General features: G+C 49.7%; 1 protein-coding gene across 2 annotated transcripts in view; it reads left to right on the top strand.

Annotated features, from left to right (window-relative positions):
• LOC6555015 (mucin-17) overlaps nt 1–15,598 on the top strand; it is a 44,444-nt gene extending 28,846 nt beyond the window's left edge. For both annotated transcript variants that reach the window (XM_001981361.3, XM_026979174.1), the window contains 7 exons: nt 4,136–4,299; nt 4,435–4,743; nt 4,840–8,284; nt 8,385–10,911; nt 11,018–11,116; nt 11,178–11,316; nt 11,378–15,598. In XM_001981361.3, the coding sequence (XP_001981397.3) occupies nt 4,136–4,299; nt 4,435–4,743; nt 4,840–8,284; nt 8,385–10,911; nt 11,018–11,116; nt 11,178–11,316; nt 11,378–13,579 (8,885 nt within the window). In that variant the 3' untranslated portion in view covers nt 13,580–15,598. The remainder of the gene's footprint in view (nt 1–4,135; nt 4,300–4,434; nt 4,744–4,839; nt 8,285–8,384; nt 10,912–11,017; nt 11,117–11,177; nt 11,317–11,377) is intronic.
• The last annotated feature ends 255 nt before the right edge of the window (nt 15,599–15,853 follow it).

Below are 15,853 nucleotides of genomic sequence, written 5' to 3'. Positions count from 1 at the left end.
TCTTCTCCTCCTCCCGAAACGGAGGAGGTCGCTCCAAAGTGTCCTGGGATGCGAGGATTGGGAGTCGCAGTTCCACACCAGACTCATAGTCGCAGTCTGAGCTCCGCATATAAATATACATTTTTCTTTTCTTTTTTGCATTCGCCATAGCTCGGTAAAATGAAATTTACTGGAGCGAAAAATATTGTATGCTGCTTTGGGGATGGACTGGAAGCTGAGTGCTCGGATCTGGTGACTCCGCTGGGTTATAATGCGGATAAACCCATTAACGCATGATTTGGCAAAAAGTTCGCCAATGCGACTCATATTCATTGGGAATTTCTTGTTTCTCTAGTGATTTATGCTTGGCCGATACAGATTGTGTGTGCTAAATACTCGAAAATTATATTTATTGATTGGGTTAAATGTGTGTTAAATATCAGCATACAGCGGGATAAGAAAAACATGTTAATATTCTATATATTAAGCTTGGTGTTTGTGATTTAGTGGTGTCTATTGTGGTCATTAAAATCTAAATATTTTTTGGATGTGATTTTTCCATTAAAACAAAAACACATAAATAGAAATATCCAATTATTTTGCCAGTGACTGTTACCTTTTTTGTTGTACACATTTAATCAATTAGATCTGGCTCTCTGCTTTGCTGCTGGCAAAGGCAGCTTAACAACCCGAATTACCTCCAAGGCGCACTAGAAAATATATTTTCCTTGCGGGAAGTGGGGGCGGCAAGGGGGTCATGCCACTACAGTTGCACAGAGGGAAAACAGCAGAAACACTTTGCCACTACCTTTCAGTTCACAGTTTTTTCCAGATGCCTTCCTCCACTCCGTTTTTCTTGTACTTGTGCTGCAGTTACGTCTGTCGTTCAAAGCGACTAAAATTTTACTGACTTTGACAAGCTGCCTCCTGGCCCGCACCCCTCCTCCTCTTGCCCCACCCCCGCCTCCTTGAGAACCCCGAACCCCGAACCCCAAACCCTGAATGTGTGTGCACTCAGTCAGAATTGTGCCTTGTAAATAGGATTCATCTCGCGACGAGTCGCGACCAACAGCCGCTTGGTTCTGCCCGGGCACAAAATGCAAAATATTACGCGGCTCTGGCTGAGAATCTAGATGCACTGAAGGAAATGGGGGTAGGAAACAAGGGTGGATGTGAATATAGAACTATTTTCTGATTAGAGTATGTAGTTCATCTTCGTAAGTTACTTGAAATAATAATATAACAAAGGATAAGTTATAATCCTGTTCAAAGAAGATTATGTCCATTTATGGGTGATATCCTTTTCCATTATGGAATAGGACATCCATTCGAAGATGTCCTTATGAATTCTACCAGCTATTTCGCCCAGTGTAGTTCTCCCTCAAAGGCGTCCTCAGAACGTTGATGTTGCTGTTGCCATTGCTGCTGCCTCTGTTTTGCGCCCAGACACTCAAGTAAATGGTCGACAGGCAGTCGGGAGTTGGGAGTGGGCAGTGGGGGATGGGGTGTGGGGTGTGGGGAGTCCACCCCCCGCCACGTTAGTCCGCCCAGCTTGCACAGTTTCCATCTATCTATCTATCCAGCATCCATCCATGCATCCATACTACCATTTCGACCATTTTCGCCATGTCAGGCGGCAGCCAAAAGTGCGCTCATCTGTGGTTCGCCTGGCAAAAAGTTTGGCGTATCTATGAGTCTGCTGCGTCGGTTGTTCGTGTGTGTGTGTGCTGGTGTGTATCTGCTTGTCAATTTATCCTTTAGTTTCTCTTTCATTCCTTTTTTTCGCCCACTGGCCACCCATCGCAGCCGCCTGTTAGTTGCGTTTGTGGTCTGCCTTTGTGTGAAATTACGAAGTCTCCGCCGTCTCGCTTCCGCCGCCTGCTAACTGTTTAATTAAAGACTGCGGAAAAGGGAGTTGTCGTGCGAAAGATATCGCTGGCTGGCCCTCGAAGCCACCGTTATCATACAGCCGTTGGATGATGTAGATACATTGATTATGCTCTTATGACTTACTATGATATCGCGTAACTCAATTATTTTGGTCAATCATTTATGGTAAGAATCCCGAACTAATAGGGAAGTGGATTCACTTTGAATGCGGTCATCTACATGTCCTGACCTCCAAACATTGTAACTGCCCTAAATATATATAGCCCTATTCCTATAATACATATTGTGGGCTTCAATCCACATATCGAGTAGTTTCTAATAATAATCCCAACTTAAATGGGGCTATAAAAGGTTGTGTTCTCCCATTTAAGTACGCGTATGTTTCAGTAATTACATAATTGAAATGAGAACGCTGCGACAAAAGCGTCAAAGGCGAGTCAAGCTGAACAAGGGATTATCCGCGATTCCGCAATTCAGTTGTGAAGCTGAGCACATGTGCACACACTCGTATGGCGCTGTTGCTCTTGATTTGGACTTGTGTGCCATATCCAATGCCGATGCCAATCCTTTGGTGGCTGCAAGCAAACATCGTCCAGGCAACAAGCATCCAACGAGCAGCACACACAACAAAAGGCAGCAGACTCGCATTACTCGTTGCCAGGAATATATCACGGCCAACACAATCCCTCCCCGGGCTTCTGGCCATCTTGTGATGAGGATTGAATGGCAACGACTGCTGCCAGCGGGGAGCATTCAAAAGGCAAGGAGCAGAAGGAGCAAGAGGTGGAGGAGGAGGAGGTGCCCTCCGCTGTATAGGCAGATGCAGGAGGCGCTTGTTAAATTCTTTTGCATTTAGTTTTGCTGTCGATAATGATGCTGCGTCGGCAGCAGACTTCGAAACACTGGAGCCCAGCTCCGCCCCATTCCCATCCATCGAAGGCACCTTCCTTTTCCACCTCCAAAGCCTTTCAGTTGCCGACAACCAGACGAAGATGTCGATTTTGATGCATGCTTATGCTCGCTTATCCTCCTCGTTGTCTTTCCATACTCTTTTAGAGGATATAGAAGATGGATCATGCATTATGTAGTTCGGAACCATAGCCCTTTTTACTCGTTTGAAATATGGAAATTCATTTAATTTATCTAAGAACGGTTACTTCAAAACTGTTACGTAAAGTCGAAATAAGTTTTTTTCGAACCCGATCGATTTGGGTCTACTTTAAAATCGATTTTTAAAAAAGGGTATTATCGCACGCAACTTGAAGGCAGGATAATCATGTTCGAGTATTATATTCCCTTTTGATTCTCGTTTCTGGAGCCCTTCACTTGCATCTGCTGCCTGCTCCCACATCCTCGTTTCCTCCCTCACTTGTCGACATCCAGCTGCGGCAATATATGCAAATTATTCCTGGGAAGCTCCAAACGAAGCTTCGAGAAGGAAGGGCTTAATACAATTTACTTGGATAAAGTAACGAATTATTGAACCATACGGTACGCCCTGGACAAAAGAAATAATTTAATAAATTCAAATGGGTTAGCAAAGCCATAAGGATCCCATAGCCCATAGCCCATAGCCCATATCCGGTGGATTAACTCACTCTAAGCTCGATTCGCTCCACGCCTTCCCATCAACGCCTCGGGTTTTTCTGAAAGCGAGCTCCCAATTGAATTAAATGCCTGTCGAGATTGCCCATGCCTTTGGCCAATATTTTGAAAGCTGAAAGCGGACCACTACTCCCAGCACCTCTGAATGCCCAAAAATCGAACAAAAGAAGAGTGGGAAAGATACTCGAGCCGAAGAAGTGCAAAGAACTCTCGAAATGAAACTGGTTCTGGCCCAAAACCCAAGCCAAATTGTATCTGTCTTCGCCTCGTGTGTCGCTGTGTGTAAGCAAAGCGATGTGGAGTGGCTCCCAGCTCTCAGCTGGTGTTTGAAAATGTGCTAAGTTCTCGCTTTTGTATGCACAAAGGGGCCAGAAGTGGGGCCAGTGGGGTAGAGTAAACAACTTTGCGAAATGGCGGACAATTATGGGAGATGCGCCGCCGCCGGTTGGCAGTGCTATCTGCGAAAGATACTTGGGGAAGCCGAGGACAGTTGCCACTTTGGTCACGTACCAAAAAACGATTGCAGCTCCAGATATGCACACATTTACACACACTCAGTGTATATGTATATACTTGGGTCTATATTTGGGTCAACTTTGCGCCTGATTTTGTAAGCAAATATTAATTTCGCCCTGGCGCTTTCGCTTTGTTCCGTTTCCAGGAATATTGTCTCCTCCGGGTCCGTTTCTGACGCCCAGTCCATCGCCATCGATCTCAGCTAGCCCTCGTCTGCAACCATCGCCATCGCTCTCGCCGTTCCCACAGGATGTGGTGCTCGTAGCCGGTGGCAGCCAAGTAAACGCCAACAGCAATCCCCAGGAACACGTAAGTTGATCTCGGCGAGAAAGGACCAAATATCTCGAAATTTAATCTTTAATCTCGATCTTTAAATATAGGGAAATATAATACATATTGAGCAGAATCTAAAATTCATTTTGTTCAATTCATTTCCTCTTTTAGGAGCGCAAGGCGGCGACGCCTGGCAGGAGACAGTCCATCCACCAGTTCACCAATGGCAGTCCCAATGCTGGAACAGTCGTCTTCCAGCCGAGCCCCTCACAATCGCCGGCCGCTGCCACGACGGTCATCGGCGTGACCAGTGGTGGCCTCATAGCCACCGCCGCCGGAGGAACTGGAGCCGGTCTGAGTGCCGGTGTAGGAGCCGGGAGCAGTTCCGGAGTAGGTATTGGAGTCACGCTGCACGGAAATGCCATCGGGAACGAGCTGAATGCCACTCTGGTGGGATCGAATAATATCCAGCTCAATAAGGTATGTAGATCTTCCACAGATCGCATTAAGTATACGCCGATATCATAATATCAAATTGCTTATGAATTCGCTATTCTTTCCGATTATTCATTACAGAAGGGCACAAAGCGGGCAACCCAGCAGCAGCAACAACAACAGCAACAGCTGGGACACCAGATCTTCAGCAGCGCCGTTGCACCCACCTCGATCAGCAGTGCGACTGCGGTGGCAGCCGGCGGCGGAGGCTATGGACAGTTCAATGCCACCGCCATCAGCACGCCCACCTCGTTCGCCACGGCCGGCAGTGTGGTCAGCAGCAGCGCCAAAGGTCCGACGAAGGGTCAGAAGGGGCAGCAGCAGCAGCACCAGCAGTTCCAGCACTACCAGAGCAGCAGTCCCCTGATAGCGGACAGTCCCATCCCGAGTCCCAGCGGCGCCATTGCAGCGGCGGCGATTAAGCCTCCAACCCCGCAGCCCCAACAAATGCAGATGCTGCCCCAGCAGTTCACCATCTCCCAGCAGCCGCAGCAGCAGCAGCAGGCGCAGCAGGTCTTTCAGTTCATCCAGGGACCGCAGGGCCAGCTCATAGCCACCACTCCCCAACAACAGCAGCCCATCCAGCAGCAGCAACAGCAGCAGCCACAGCCTGTCCAGCAGCAGCAGCATCGATTCGTTAGCAATGCCGGAGTCACGGGAATGTCTACCGGCAAGACCGGCAAGGCACCGCAGCAGATTCTGCCCAAGCCGCAACAGGAGCTTCAGCAGCAGAAGAAGGGTACGAACGGCGGAGCACAGATCTCGCAGACGGCGCAGCAAACTGGCCAGGCCAACAATCCCACCCAACAGCAACAGATCCTGCTACCTGCCACCACCAACCAGCCGCAGCAGTTGCTCCTTAACCAGATGCCCGTGCTGGTACAGCAGAATCCGCAGGGCGTGCAGCTGATTCTGCGTCCACCTACGCCCCAGCTGACGACCACACCGTCCCTGGTCATCCAGCAAAATGCCCGCGGGCAACCACAACTGCAGACGCAGCCGGCACAACAACAACTGCTGCGGATAGTGGGCACCAATGGAGCGACAATGCAGCTGGCTGCCGCGCCCACCTTCATTGTGTCCTCGCAGGCGAACCTCATCCATCAGACGGCGGCGGGTCAGTTCCAGAGCGCCATCAAGTCTGGCACGCAGCTCACGGGTCTGCATGCGGCTCTAGCACAGGCACAGGCCCAGGCCCAGGCGCAGGCGCCACGATCTCAGCCGTTTGCCACGACGGCCACGTTGAACACCCAGCTCCTTGGTCAGAGTGTGGCCGCCCAGCTGCAAAACTTGCAGCTGGCTGCGGCCCAAATTCAGATGCCCAACGGCCTCACCGCCATATCGCAACTGCCAGCTCATCTGCAACAGAGCTTGGGTGGAGCCACCATCAATCTGAATCAGCTGAATGGGGCGCATATCCAGCAAATAGCCAACGCTTTTCAGGCGCCACAGGCTCCAGGAACGAATAGTGGTGGAGCTACCAGCACGACAGAGCTCTTCACACAATCCTCGCCGGCACATGTGCCGCTGGCCGTTACCCCGGAGCCATTGCGTCAGCCCACGCCAGTGCCCATGATGCAGCAACAACAACAGGCTGCGATGGCGACCATTCAGTTGCAACAGCAGCAGCAACAACAGCAGCAGGCGCAGATTCAGCAGTTGCAGCATCAACTGCAGCAAACACAGTCCCAGGTGCAGCAGGCCCAGCAATCTGTCCAGGCGACAACTGTCCCGGAGCCCAAAAAGAAGCCGCGACCCCGCAAAAAGAAGCAACCTCCGGCTCCAACTCCGCCAGCAGCCTCTCCGACAGTTGCACCCGCTGATGTGAGACCCCCGACGCCTCAGAAGATAGCCATCGCCGCCACGCCCGCGCCACAGCCAACTGTACGCGCCAAGTCTCCCTCGCCACCACCAACGACGATCCAGCGAAGTAGCAATGGAAAGCTCGATCTCGGCGATGTGATGAAGTTTTGCGGAATCACGGGAGACGATGACGACGACGAGGACTATGGAATGGGCCTAGACACAGGGCTAGCATCAGAACCAGAGCCAGCTCAAGCCCACGCGACTCCCACAGGAGCAGCGACGGCGGCCAGCAGCGGCGACATCATGATCTCCATACCGAACCAAAACGGCAGCGATGGCCTGCCTTTTACCTTGACCATTCCCGCGCCGCAGCCCCAGTCTTCGACGGGATCTCAGGCGGCGGGAAACGAATCAGCCACCGAAATACCAAATATCCTCATCAAGATCGATCCAAGTGCCGAGGCAGCGGTGCCGCCATTTGGTTTATCCACGCCTCGGTTGCCCACAGCAGAGGAAATCCAGAAGCAGGCGCAGCAACATTTGGCACAACAGGCGGCTGCTGCTGCAGCGGCGGCAAAGGCGACCACTGCCACACCCACCATAAACATTAGCCTGCCTAGCATGACACTGCAGCCGCAGGTTGCGCCGGCACCAGTTGTGACACAAACTCCTGCACCAACCTCGAACCCGGTGTCCACTACAGTTGTTGTAAAGCCAAGAAGGAAGCCCGCGGTACGAAGGAATGCCAAGAAACCTGACGTGACCAGCAGCGCAAGCAATATGATCTCCTCCAGCAGTGGCACCACCACCACGATCAGCAGCAGCACTAGTACCATCCTAAACAACAGTCAACCCACCACAGTAAACACCATCACCCTGACTACGCCCACGCCAGTGACAAGTAGCAGCAATTCCACCCTAATGCTGACCCACGGAACTCCGACGGCAGTGCCAAGTCAGATTGGCAATATTCAGATCTCACAGGTGCATAATCATCATCAATCCACCTTGCCGGTGAGCAGTGCGGTGGAGAACAAGATTCAGATAATGCCGATCCTGCCACCGGGAGCCACAGTGATGGGCGGAACACCAGGAACCGGAGGCCATGCCCCCGCCACGCAATCAACGCAGTTGGTCTTTCAGCCAGCAGCGCCTTCAGTGGCGCCTACGATTACTTCGGACTCCACTGGCTTCAAGCTCTCCAGCGATGGTCGGCAAATGCAGCTAGTGGCCATACCACAGGCCACTCCCCCGTCGCCAGCAGCCAGTGCTGCACAGCCATCGGTTTCAACGCCCACTCCTGCGCTAACTGCCGGAGGAGCTACAATTCTGCCACCTCAGTTAACCGGAATGCCTGCCAATGTATCGGTTTCTGTGGGATCCCCTGCCTCGGCTGCGGCTCTTGTGCCTCAGCTAACTGGAAGCCTCACACTCACCGTGTCGGAGCAATGCGAGCGGTTGATCCTGCGACATGATCCGAACAATCCCCAAGATCATCAATCGCAGCTCATCCTGCAGGCTCTGCTCAAAGGCGCTCTGCCCAATGTGACCATCATTAATGAGCCGACGCGCGTGGATCCCAACAAACAGACAACACCGATGTTGCAGCCGCAGCAGCAAGTTATCCAAATACCCCAGCCCCTAACGCAGCCTCAGCCTATCCTGCAGCAGCAACAGCAGCAACCCAAGGTTTCAAACGCCCCCAAAATAGAAGTTAAAGGTGAGTGAAGTCAAACTCAGGCAAAGCAATCTTTGACAAATTTGTCTTTATTACAAGAGCAAAGATTTATAAATACAATAATTGTTTTCTTTCCTTGCAGTGGCTAACAACAGAAAGTTGACTGGCCAGGGAGCACATCCCGCCAGCAGTATGCTTGGAATGACTAGCACCACGACTACCATGTCAACGATGAAACCACCGGCCAACCTGCCCGCCAAGCAGAACGAAGTCGTATCCTTCCCGCCGCTACCACTGAACTCACAGGTTCTCATTCAGCAGCAGCCTATGATTTCTGCGCAGCTACAGCCTCAGTTGCAACCCGTCACTGTGCCCGTGAGCTTGCCCACTCAGCCGGTACCGATTCCATCTCCGGCGCCGGCTCCACAACTGGCCAACAATGGCCAGCAGCGGTACATTGCCCTGCCGCCCATCGATCCCACCACCCAGCAGTTGTTCTGCCTGAACAGCGTCACGAATCAGATAACGGCGATGAGTGCGGGCCAGACGGCGGCTTCGATTGGTCCCACAGAGCGGTTGCTCATTGCTCCAGCGGGTATCAATGCGCAGCAGCTGGCCCAATGTCTGCAGTTGGGGCAACTTCATTTCAACGACGTGAATCCACTGCCGGCTCAGCAGCAACAGCAGCAAGTGGCGACGACCTCGTCTTCGATGACACTTTCTATGCCACTGCGACCTCAGCCACCGCAGCAGCAAATAGTGCATCCCATCCAACCAATCACGAACGGACTGGCCATCACCACAACGGCCAGCAGCACGCTGACCACAACCACTAGCACCACTTCGTTAACGACAGTGACCAAGCAGGTGGCCAATGTGGCGCCGATTATAGATCAAAGCAAAGCGAAACTGGAGCCGGCTAAGGCAGCCACTAGTGGGGCCGGTGGCGGAGCGGTGGTCAAAAAGAAGCCGGTGAGGAAGCCTAAGTCCACGCCGACCAATGCCTCCGAGTTGGCCAATCTCAAAAACGCCAGCGTAGTCAAGCCGATGCCAAAGCTGGATCCCCTTTCGCAAAAGCCCAACAATAATCCGGTGCAGATCGTGCAGCCTAATGTTGCCAGTGGAAAGCAGATGATTGTGGTGGGCAGCTCCAGTTGCACAACAACTACCACAACTACGATGAGCGCCAGCATCCAGCCATTCCAGACAACGAGTGGCACCAAATTGGTGGGCGTTACGGTGCCCATGCAGCAGCAGCAACCCAGTGGTGCGGCAGCTATATTGCAACAGCAGCAGCAGCAGAGGACGAGCTTCAGCTTGACGGCAACCACAGTGGCGACACCTGCCCCGATGCCTTCTCCAACGGTAGCGTCTGTTGTCAGCCAACTCCAAATGCAGCAACTTCCAACCCAGCAGTCGCAGCAGCAACAACAGCTGCAGCCGCAGCAGCAGCAACCGTTGCAAGCTCCTAAGCAACAACAACCGCAACCAAATACTGTGTCCCGAGTGCAAACGATCCAACTTACGCCCCAGATGCAACAGATCTTCAAGCAGGTCCAGATGCAGATCCAGTTCCTCACCATTAAGCTGCAGAATAAGTCCACTTTCTTGCCCGTCTCCCCGGAAATTGATGCGGCGACCATTGCCGCTTACAACAAACCGATGACGGATGCGGAGATAAATCTGGCACTGCAGCGGCTCTTCGCAGAGCAGCACCGGATTTTGGCCTCCGGCAAAGAGGTGCCCACTCCAGAGGGTATGTTGCCAACAGCAAATGGAACTGGAGGCTTTAGCCTGATGCCACAACCAGTGCAGCAACAGCAGCAGCAGCAGTCACAGTTGCAATCAACAGTTCCTGAGCCACTGAAGACAATCGTTCCGGCCAATGTGGTTCAGCCCAACAACCACTCTTCTACCCCTGCAGGAGCGAGCACTGGTGGTGCCACAACTGCTCCCAATGCTCAGCAGAATATCACACAGAGGATACACATCTACCCCATGCAACACCAACAACAACAACAGCAGCAGCAGCAGCAGCAGCAACAGCAGCAGCAACAACAGCAGCAGCAGCTGCAACAGGCCGGAGCCAAACCAAAGCAGGCACAACCCAAGCCGCAGCAGGAGCAACACCCACAACTCCAAATAAAACCCAAAGAACCGCCTAACAGGAACAAAGCGAATAGCCAGCCGCAGCAGCAAAATCCCCAGCAAATGCAACAACAGCCACCCAATGGAAGCATCAATATGTTGCCACAAAAAGTGAATATGCTGCCGGTTGTCCAGCAACAGCAGCAGCAGCAGCAACCACAACATCAGCAGCCACCAATGCTTAACAAAAGCGGGCCACCTCCACTGATCTTCGCCAGCTCCACAAATATGCTGAGCAACAGCAATAGCAACAACCTCCACACTAGCAATTCTGCAATGCAAGTGAACAACATGTTGCCCCTGCCACCATTGCAGCCCCAACAGCAGCCGCAGCAGCAGTTACAGCAGCAACCAACTCCAATCCTGCCACCAGTAGCACCGCCAATGGCCATGGGAGTGGCGCCAGGACCCATTGCAAGTCTAGTGCCATCCCTCCCGACCATACCGAGTCTGCCGCTGTATATGCCGAACAAAATGGACGAAATGCCAACACAGAAACCCAAAATTGCACGCCTCTCCTTGTGAGTAGTTGGTTGATCAATGCCGATTTCTCGAAAAGCGGCCAACTGGATTGCAGATATAGCAATGCACCATCGAGCTACGTACTAACTTTTCTTTTTTTCGCAGATTCGTTCGCCAACTGGAGGTCGATCAGGAAAGCTGTCTGAAGCCGGATTACGTGAAGCCTTTCCGCACAAAGGATGAGGCTGTAAAAAGGCTAATCAGGTAGAAAGCTGTTTAACATGATGGAAAAGTGAGCGCATTGCTAACATGTTTTACTTTTTAGATATCATTGCATGCATGAGAACGACGTAGAGTTGCCTTCTGACGAAGACGAGGAGTTTGAGTCCACTGCTCTGGAATTCCAGGACAAATTCCGCCAACTAAACGGCAAGTTCCAGGAAATTCTGATGCAGGAGTCGACGGTGAGCATAAAATTGCACTTCCTAGTATTTGATCTAATCGTGTATCTAATCTGATTTACAGCTGCCACACCGAACTTCTGAGATACTACAAATGCAGCAGCTTATGATCGATGATCTCAAGGGCGAGATTAATGAAATTCGAACCGCTGAAAAGGAGTTAGAGCAGCAGCTGAAGGAGGAGCAAAATACTGAAAAAACGACAGGGGGAAGCGATGTTCTGTCGGAGGCAAAAGTTAAGGAGGAGATCAAACAGGAACCGATTGATAAGTCTGCCCAACCAGACGGCGTTGTTGACAAATTTGATTTGCTGAAAAATAGCGCTGATGTCAACAAAGCATTCAGCAAGTCGCAGCCACAGCAGTCTACTACAGTAAAGCAAGAGGAAAGCAACGAAGCTGGGGAACCTTCTGTAAATGGATCTGTGAAGAGCGAAGGACACGACAAGGAGTCGTCGAAATACATTAAGAAGGACTACGACAATTTCGACATCGAGTCTGAACTGACGACCAGCTTCATCATGAAAAAGGTAGAAAACAAAGCGGCCTTGGCGAAGAGCGCTGAGAATCGCTACCAGGAAAGAAATATGATGGACCAACAGCAGCAGCAGCAACATATCAAAGCCAATGGAGGAGATCCCGTAGACCAGGAAGATGGCTGGTACTGCCTGCAAAAGGAGCTTAACCTGATGAATAACGATCATATGCAGCAACCGCAGCCACAACTAAATGGAAACCAGCAGCATCTGCCCATTAATCGCCAACCGGCGCCTCAGCAATCGCACTTCATGGACAACTCAAATTCTAACAACATGATGGGCAATAGCAACCACATGTCGGATCTGTTCCCTAATGGTTGCATTGACAAGAGCAACCAGAGCAGCACCAGCAGCAGCAACAGCAGTTGCGTTAGCGAAAGCCTTGCTGGTTCTAATCCTGTGAAGACTGTCTCCTCATGCAGCGGCCAACGCGAACAACCGGTGGTCATGGATGCTGAGCAGCAAAACGAGCATCCCGCCATCAGTGAGTTCTTTAGCAGCGATTCGGACGTACAGAAATCTGTGGAGACACGACTAGAGGCAATGTTTGGGGAGTCGCCAGTGCACTTGGACGTTAAGAGCAGCAACGATGCCCACGACATTGAGTCGAACCTGGACGAGATTTTTGGCGACTCGAAATCGCCAGCTGCCAACCACAAAAGTAAAATGAGCATGTGGGTGCCAGACGCATCATTTATGCAGCAAACACCGCAGCAACAGACGTCACAACAGCAGCAGCAATACGCAGGTCCACAGCAACCATCACAGCAGCAGCATCACATCGAACTGAACTGCAACAACAATCCGCGCTGGATGCAAAGCATGGAGGCGCACTACAGTGACTTTCTTTCCAGCGGTACTAGCAATGGAGAGCTTGTCAATGGAGGAGAATCGCGGAAACGGAGCTGGGATAGCCAACTTATGGGCTCTGGCAGCGATATGGAAGATGACAACAGCAGCAAGCGTCTGTGCACGGCTTCATCATCCTCCTCTTCATCGCCCATGTCGTCGCAGCAGCAGCACGTTCAGGTTGCACAGCATGGTCTCTTGGACTCGGACATGTTCCCCCAGATGTTGATGGATCAGCAGCCACATCAGCAACAGCAACAGGTGCAGCAGCAACACAACTTTGCCTACGCCAACATAATGGATCAGCAGCAGCAGCAACAGCACCAGCAGCAACATTTCCAGCATAACCTGCAGCAACAGATCCAACAGCAGCAGCAGATGCATGTGAGCCACATGGGCGGAGCAGCAGTAGTGGCAGGCGGCGAGTACGACGATGACATCAGTCGGCATGTGGCCAGTGCCATCGACAGCATCCTGAATCTGCAGAACAGCGGCGATTCGCTGCAGTTCTCCCTGGGCTCTATCCTCGGCGATAGCATGTTGGACGATCAACGGCAAGCTGGCGCCAATTTGCCCAGCTGCCAGCAGGAGCAGGTGATCCAGCGTCGCCGCCATCTGGGCGAGGAGATGAACGACTGTCTGATTAGCGGCGGTGGTTCCGCGGTTAGCGGAGTGGCGGACAACAGTAGTAACATACTGCTAGAGCACCACCACCAGCAGCATCAGTTGATGCAGAGCCACCAACAACAGCCGCACCTGCAGCATCACCACCATCAGAACATGGCGCAAGCCCAGGCGCAGCACATGGGGCAGCTGAACGACTTTAGCTGCGTAGCCGGTGGCTTGGATGATCCAGTCAAGTCCATAATGACATCCTGACTTGGAGCCCCGAGCAGCACACCAGCAGCGGAAAATGCCTCGAACAGTCTGATACTAGAGTTTAATGCCACCACCTTGTGAAAAACGGATGATAATAATGACTTCCTGATTGTATAGATACCCGTCTTAGTTGTCCTTGGTTATTGTTTTACCCCCCGAGTACAACCTTTAATTAGATCTAAGTTGAGTCCACGTAGCATAAATTGTTTTTACTTATTGTTTGTATTGTTTAGACCAATGTTTTGTACAATATTTGAACAGCCCTCAGATAACCAATTACTTAATGCAAGGGGAAAGAACGTAGAGAGAGAGGTGAAAGTTATGGCATCTACAATATGGCAGAGCCCCAATAAAGCTAAAAAAGCAATTGACGTGGTGAATTGAAAACTAAACGACGAATAGCATCAAATGCTTCTCACAGAGGTACACTAAATGGAACATAATATAACAAATAACAAATTATATAGCTACAGTAACTAAGAGAAAGCCCCTAGACAATTTATTCAAATGAAACCAAGAAAGTACGTAATGATGGGAATAAACACGCGCAAAGTGAAAGAAATGAAGGGAAAACGAATTGGTTGTATAACTTATAATTAAGTTACTTGAAGCAATTCTAAGAAACAATTAAAATCACGTTGCCAATTTTGTTGTCGTTTGAATATCAAGCAGAGCAATTTATCCGCATCCAATCGATTTTTAAAAGCCCAGATAAAATATATTTATTTACGCATTACGTTGCGAAGGAGTTTTGTAAATAGTTAGAGCATGCAGCAGTTTCAGTCGCGCCCCAGAAACTGTTCAATCAGATTATAAATATATAGCTAAGCATTTTTAAAAGGATATCATTTCAAGCGCTTCAAGTACGACTGCTTCTGATATTACAGACAAACAAACCAATCAACCTATTGACGTGCTCAATTCGAGAGTAAAGAATATTTCGGCATAGCTACGGGTGTCATTGGAAAGCAAATGCAAAGATCTTAGGGATTAACGAGTACCAACTATGGCAAACTACGAAGCAAACCAAAAGCAGTTCAAAAATCACAATTTTAGCCAATTTAGTTTAAACATTTATAAATTATTGAATCTAATGTAATATCTTATACACTTAAACCTAAACCGATCGATTGAAACGAGAAGCTAGCAGCTTTGAGATGAGGAACCACAGGAAATCAAATAACAACAAATTAACGAATCGTATCAATTGTATCTCGATCTTGCGACAAATCTGACTTGTGATTTGTGCCACGTTTTAAATATAGATGTCTGATTAGCTTGTAAACATACATAATAATAAATACGATTAAAGTCTATACAAAAACCCACACTCAGTAAGCCACTACGAAGTTTATCCAAAACGAATCGCGAGTCGCGGAAGCAATTGTAAATGTTTGACGTGGGGAGGGCGGGCGCCACGCATGAATTACATACCAATTACAATACTAACTACTACTTTAATACCACCACTAACACACCTACTACGATACGTACTACCGTGGACGGATTGCTTGTATTACGTGTAGTCTGTAAGGGAATTTCGAGAGGTACCATATTTTAAGATGTGCTTCGTTTATTCAGGCCACCCATCCATGACCCCTGACCCCACGAACCTGAACCCTAACCATACCCACAACCGTAACCATCAACTCCCCCGCAAAACATTGTCACCCACTTGCCCAGCGTCCCGTCTGAGTTGCATGATCTTGTATTTCTATTTTGAAACTTTCTAGTTATTATTCAAAGACAACCACTTTCGTGTAAAAATGTATATGTAATAGCATAATTTAAGTTGGCAACTCAAAACTGAATAAACCTAACTCTACTGATAGTTTACTAATGCGAATTGTTTTAAGTTGTATTTAGAACGAAATCGAACTCAGAACTCAAATCGGTCGCCCCTCCCGCAACCAACTTTCCACAACAACAACAAAGCGCAGTGTCGTCACTTGAATTGTTCAGCTAAATGTGTCTAAATGTAATTAAACATAAAGAGAAAACTAAAGATTTTTAAACAAACATTGTGAGTTTTATTAAACATCATCAGCATAGGGAGAGAGAGGACAGCAAAGCAAAGCAAAGGAAACAAACAACTTTAATATTTGATAGTTTATTAAGCCCATCCATTCATAGTCGTCATAAACATTAAGTACATAAAAGAAAAATCAACAAAAGATTCAATATAAATCTCACTGAAACGCAACAAACCGAAAACCCAACTGAAAACGAAAACTTAATAAAAGAAAATGCAATTAAAGTTCATGCATTTGCGTT

The sequence above is a fragment of the Drosophila erecta genome, unplaced genomic scaffold (assembly GCF_003286155.1).
Source record: "Drosophila erecta strain 14021-0224.00,06,07 unplaced genomic scaffold, DereRS2 tig00000000-arrow-pilon, whole genome shotgun sequence".
In the NCBI taxonomy this organism is placed as follows: Eukaryota; Metazoa; Arthropoda; class Insecta; order Diptera; family Drosophilidae; genus Drosophila; species Drosophila erecta.
Note: the sequence above shows the minus strand (reverse complement) of the source record. Positions and strands in the feature narration are given on the sequence as shown.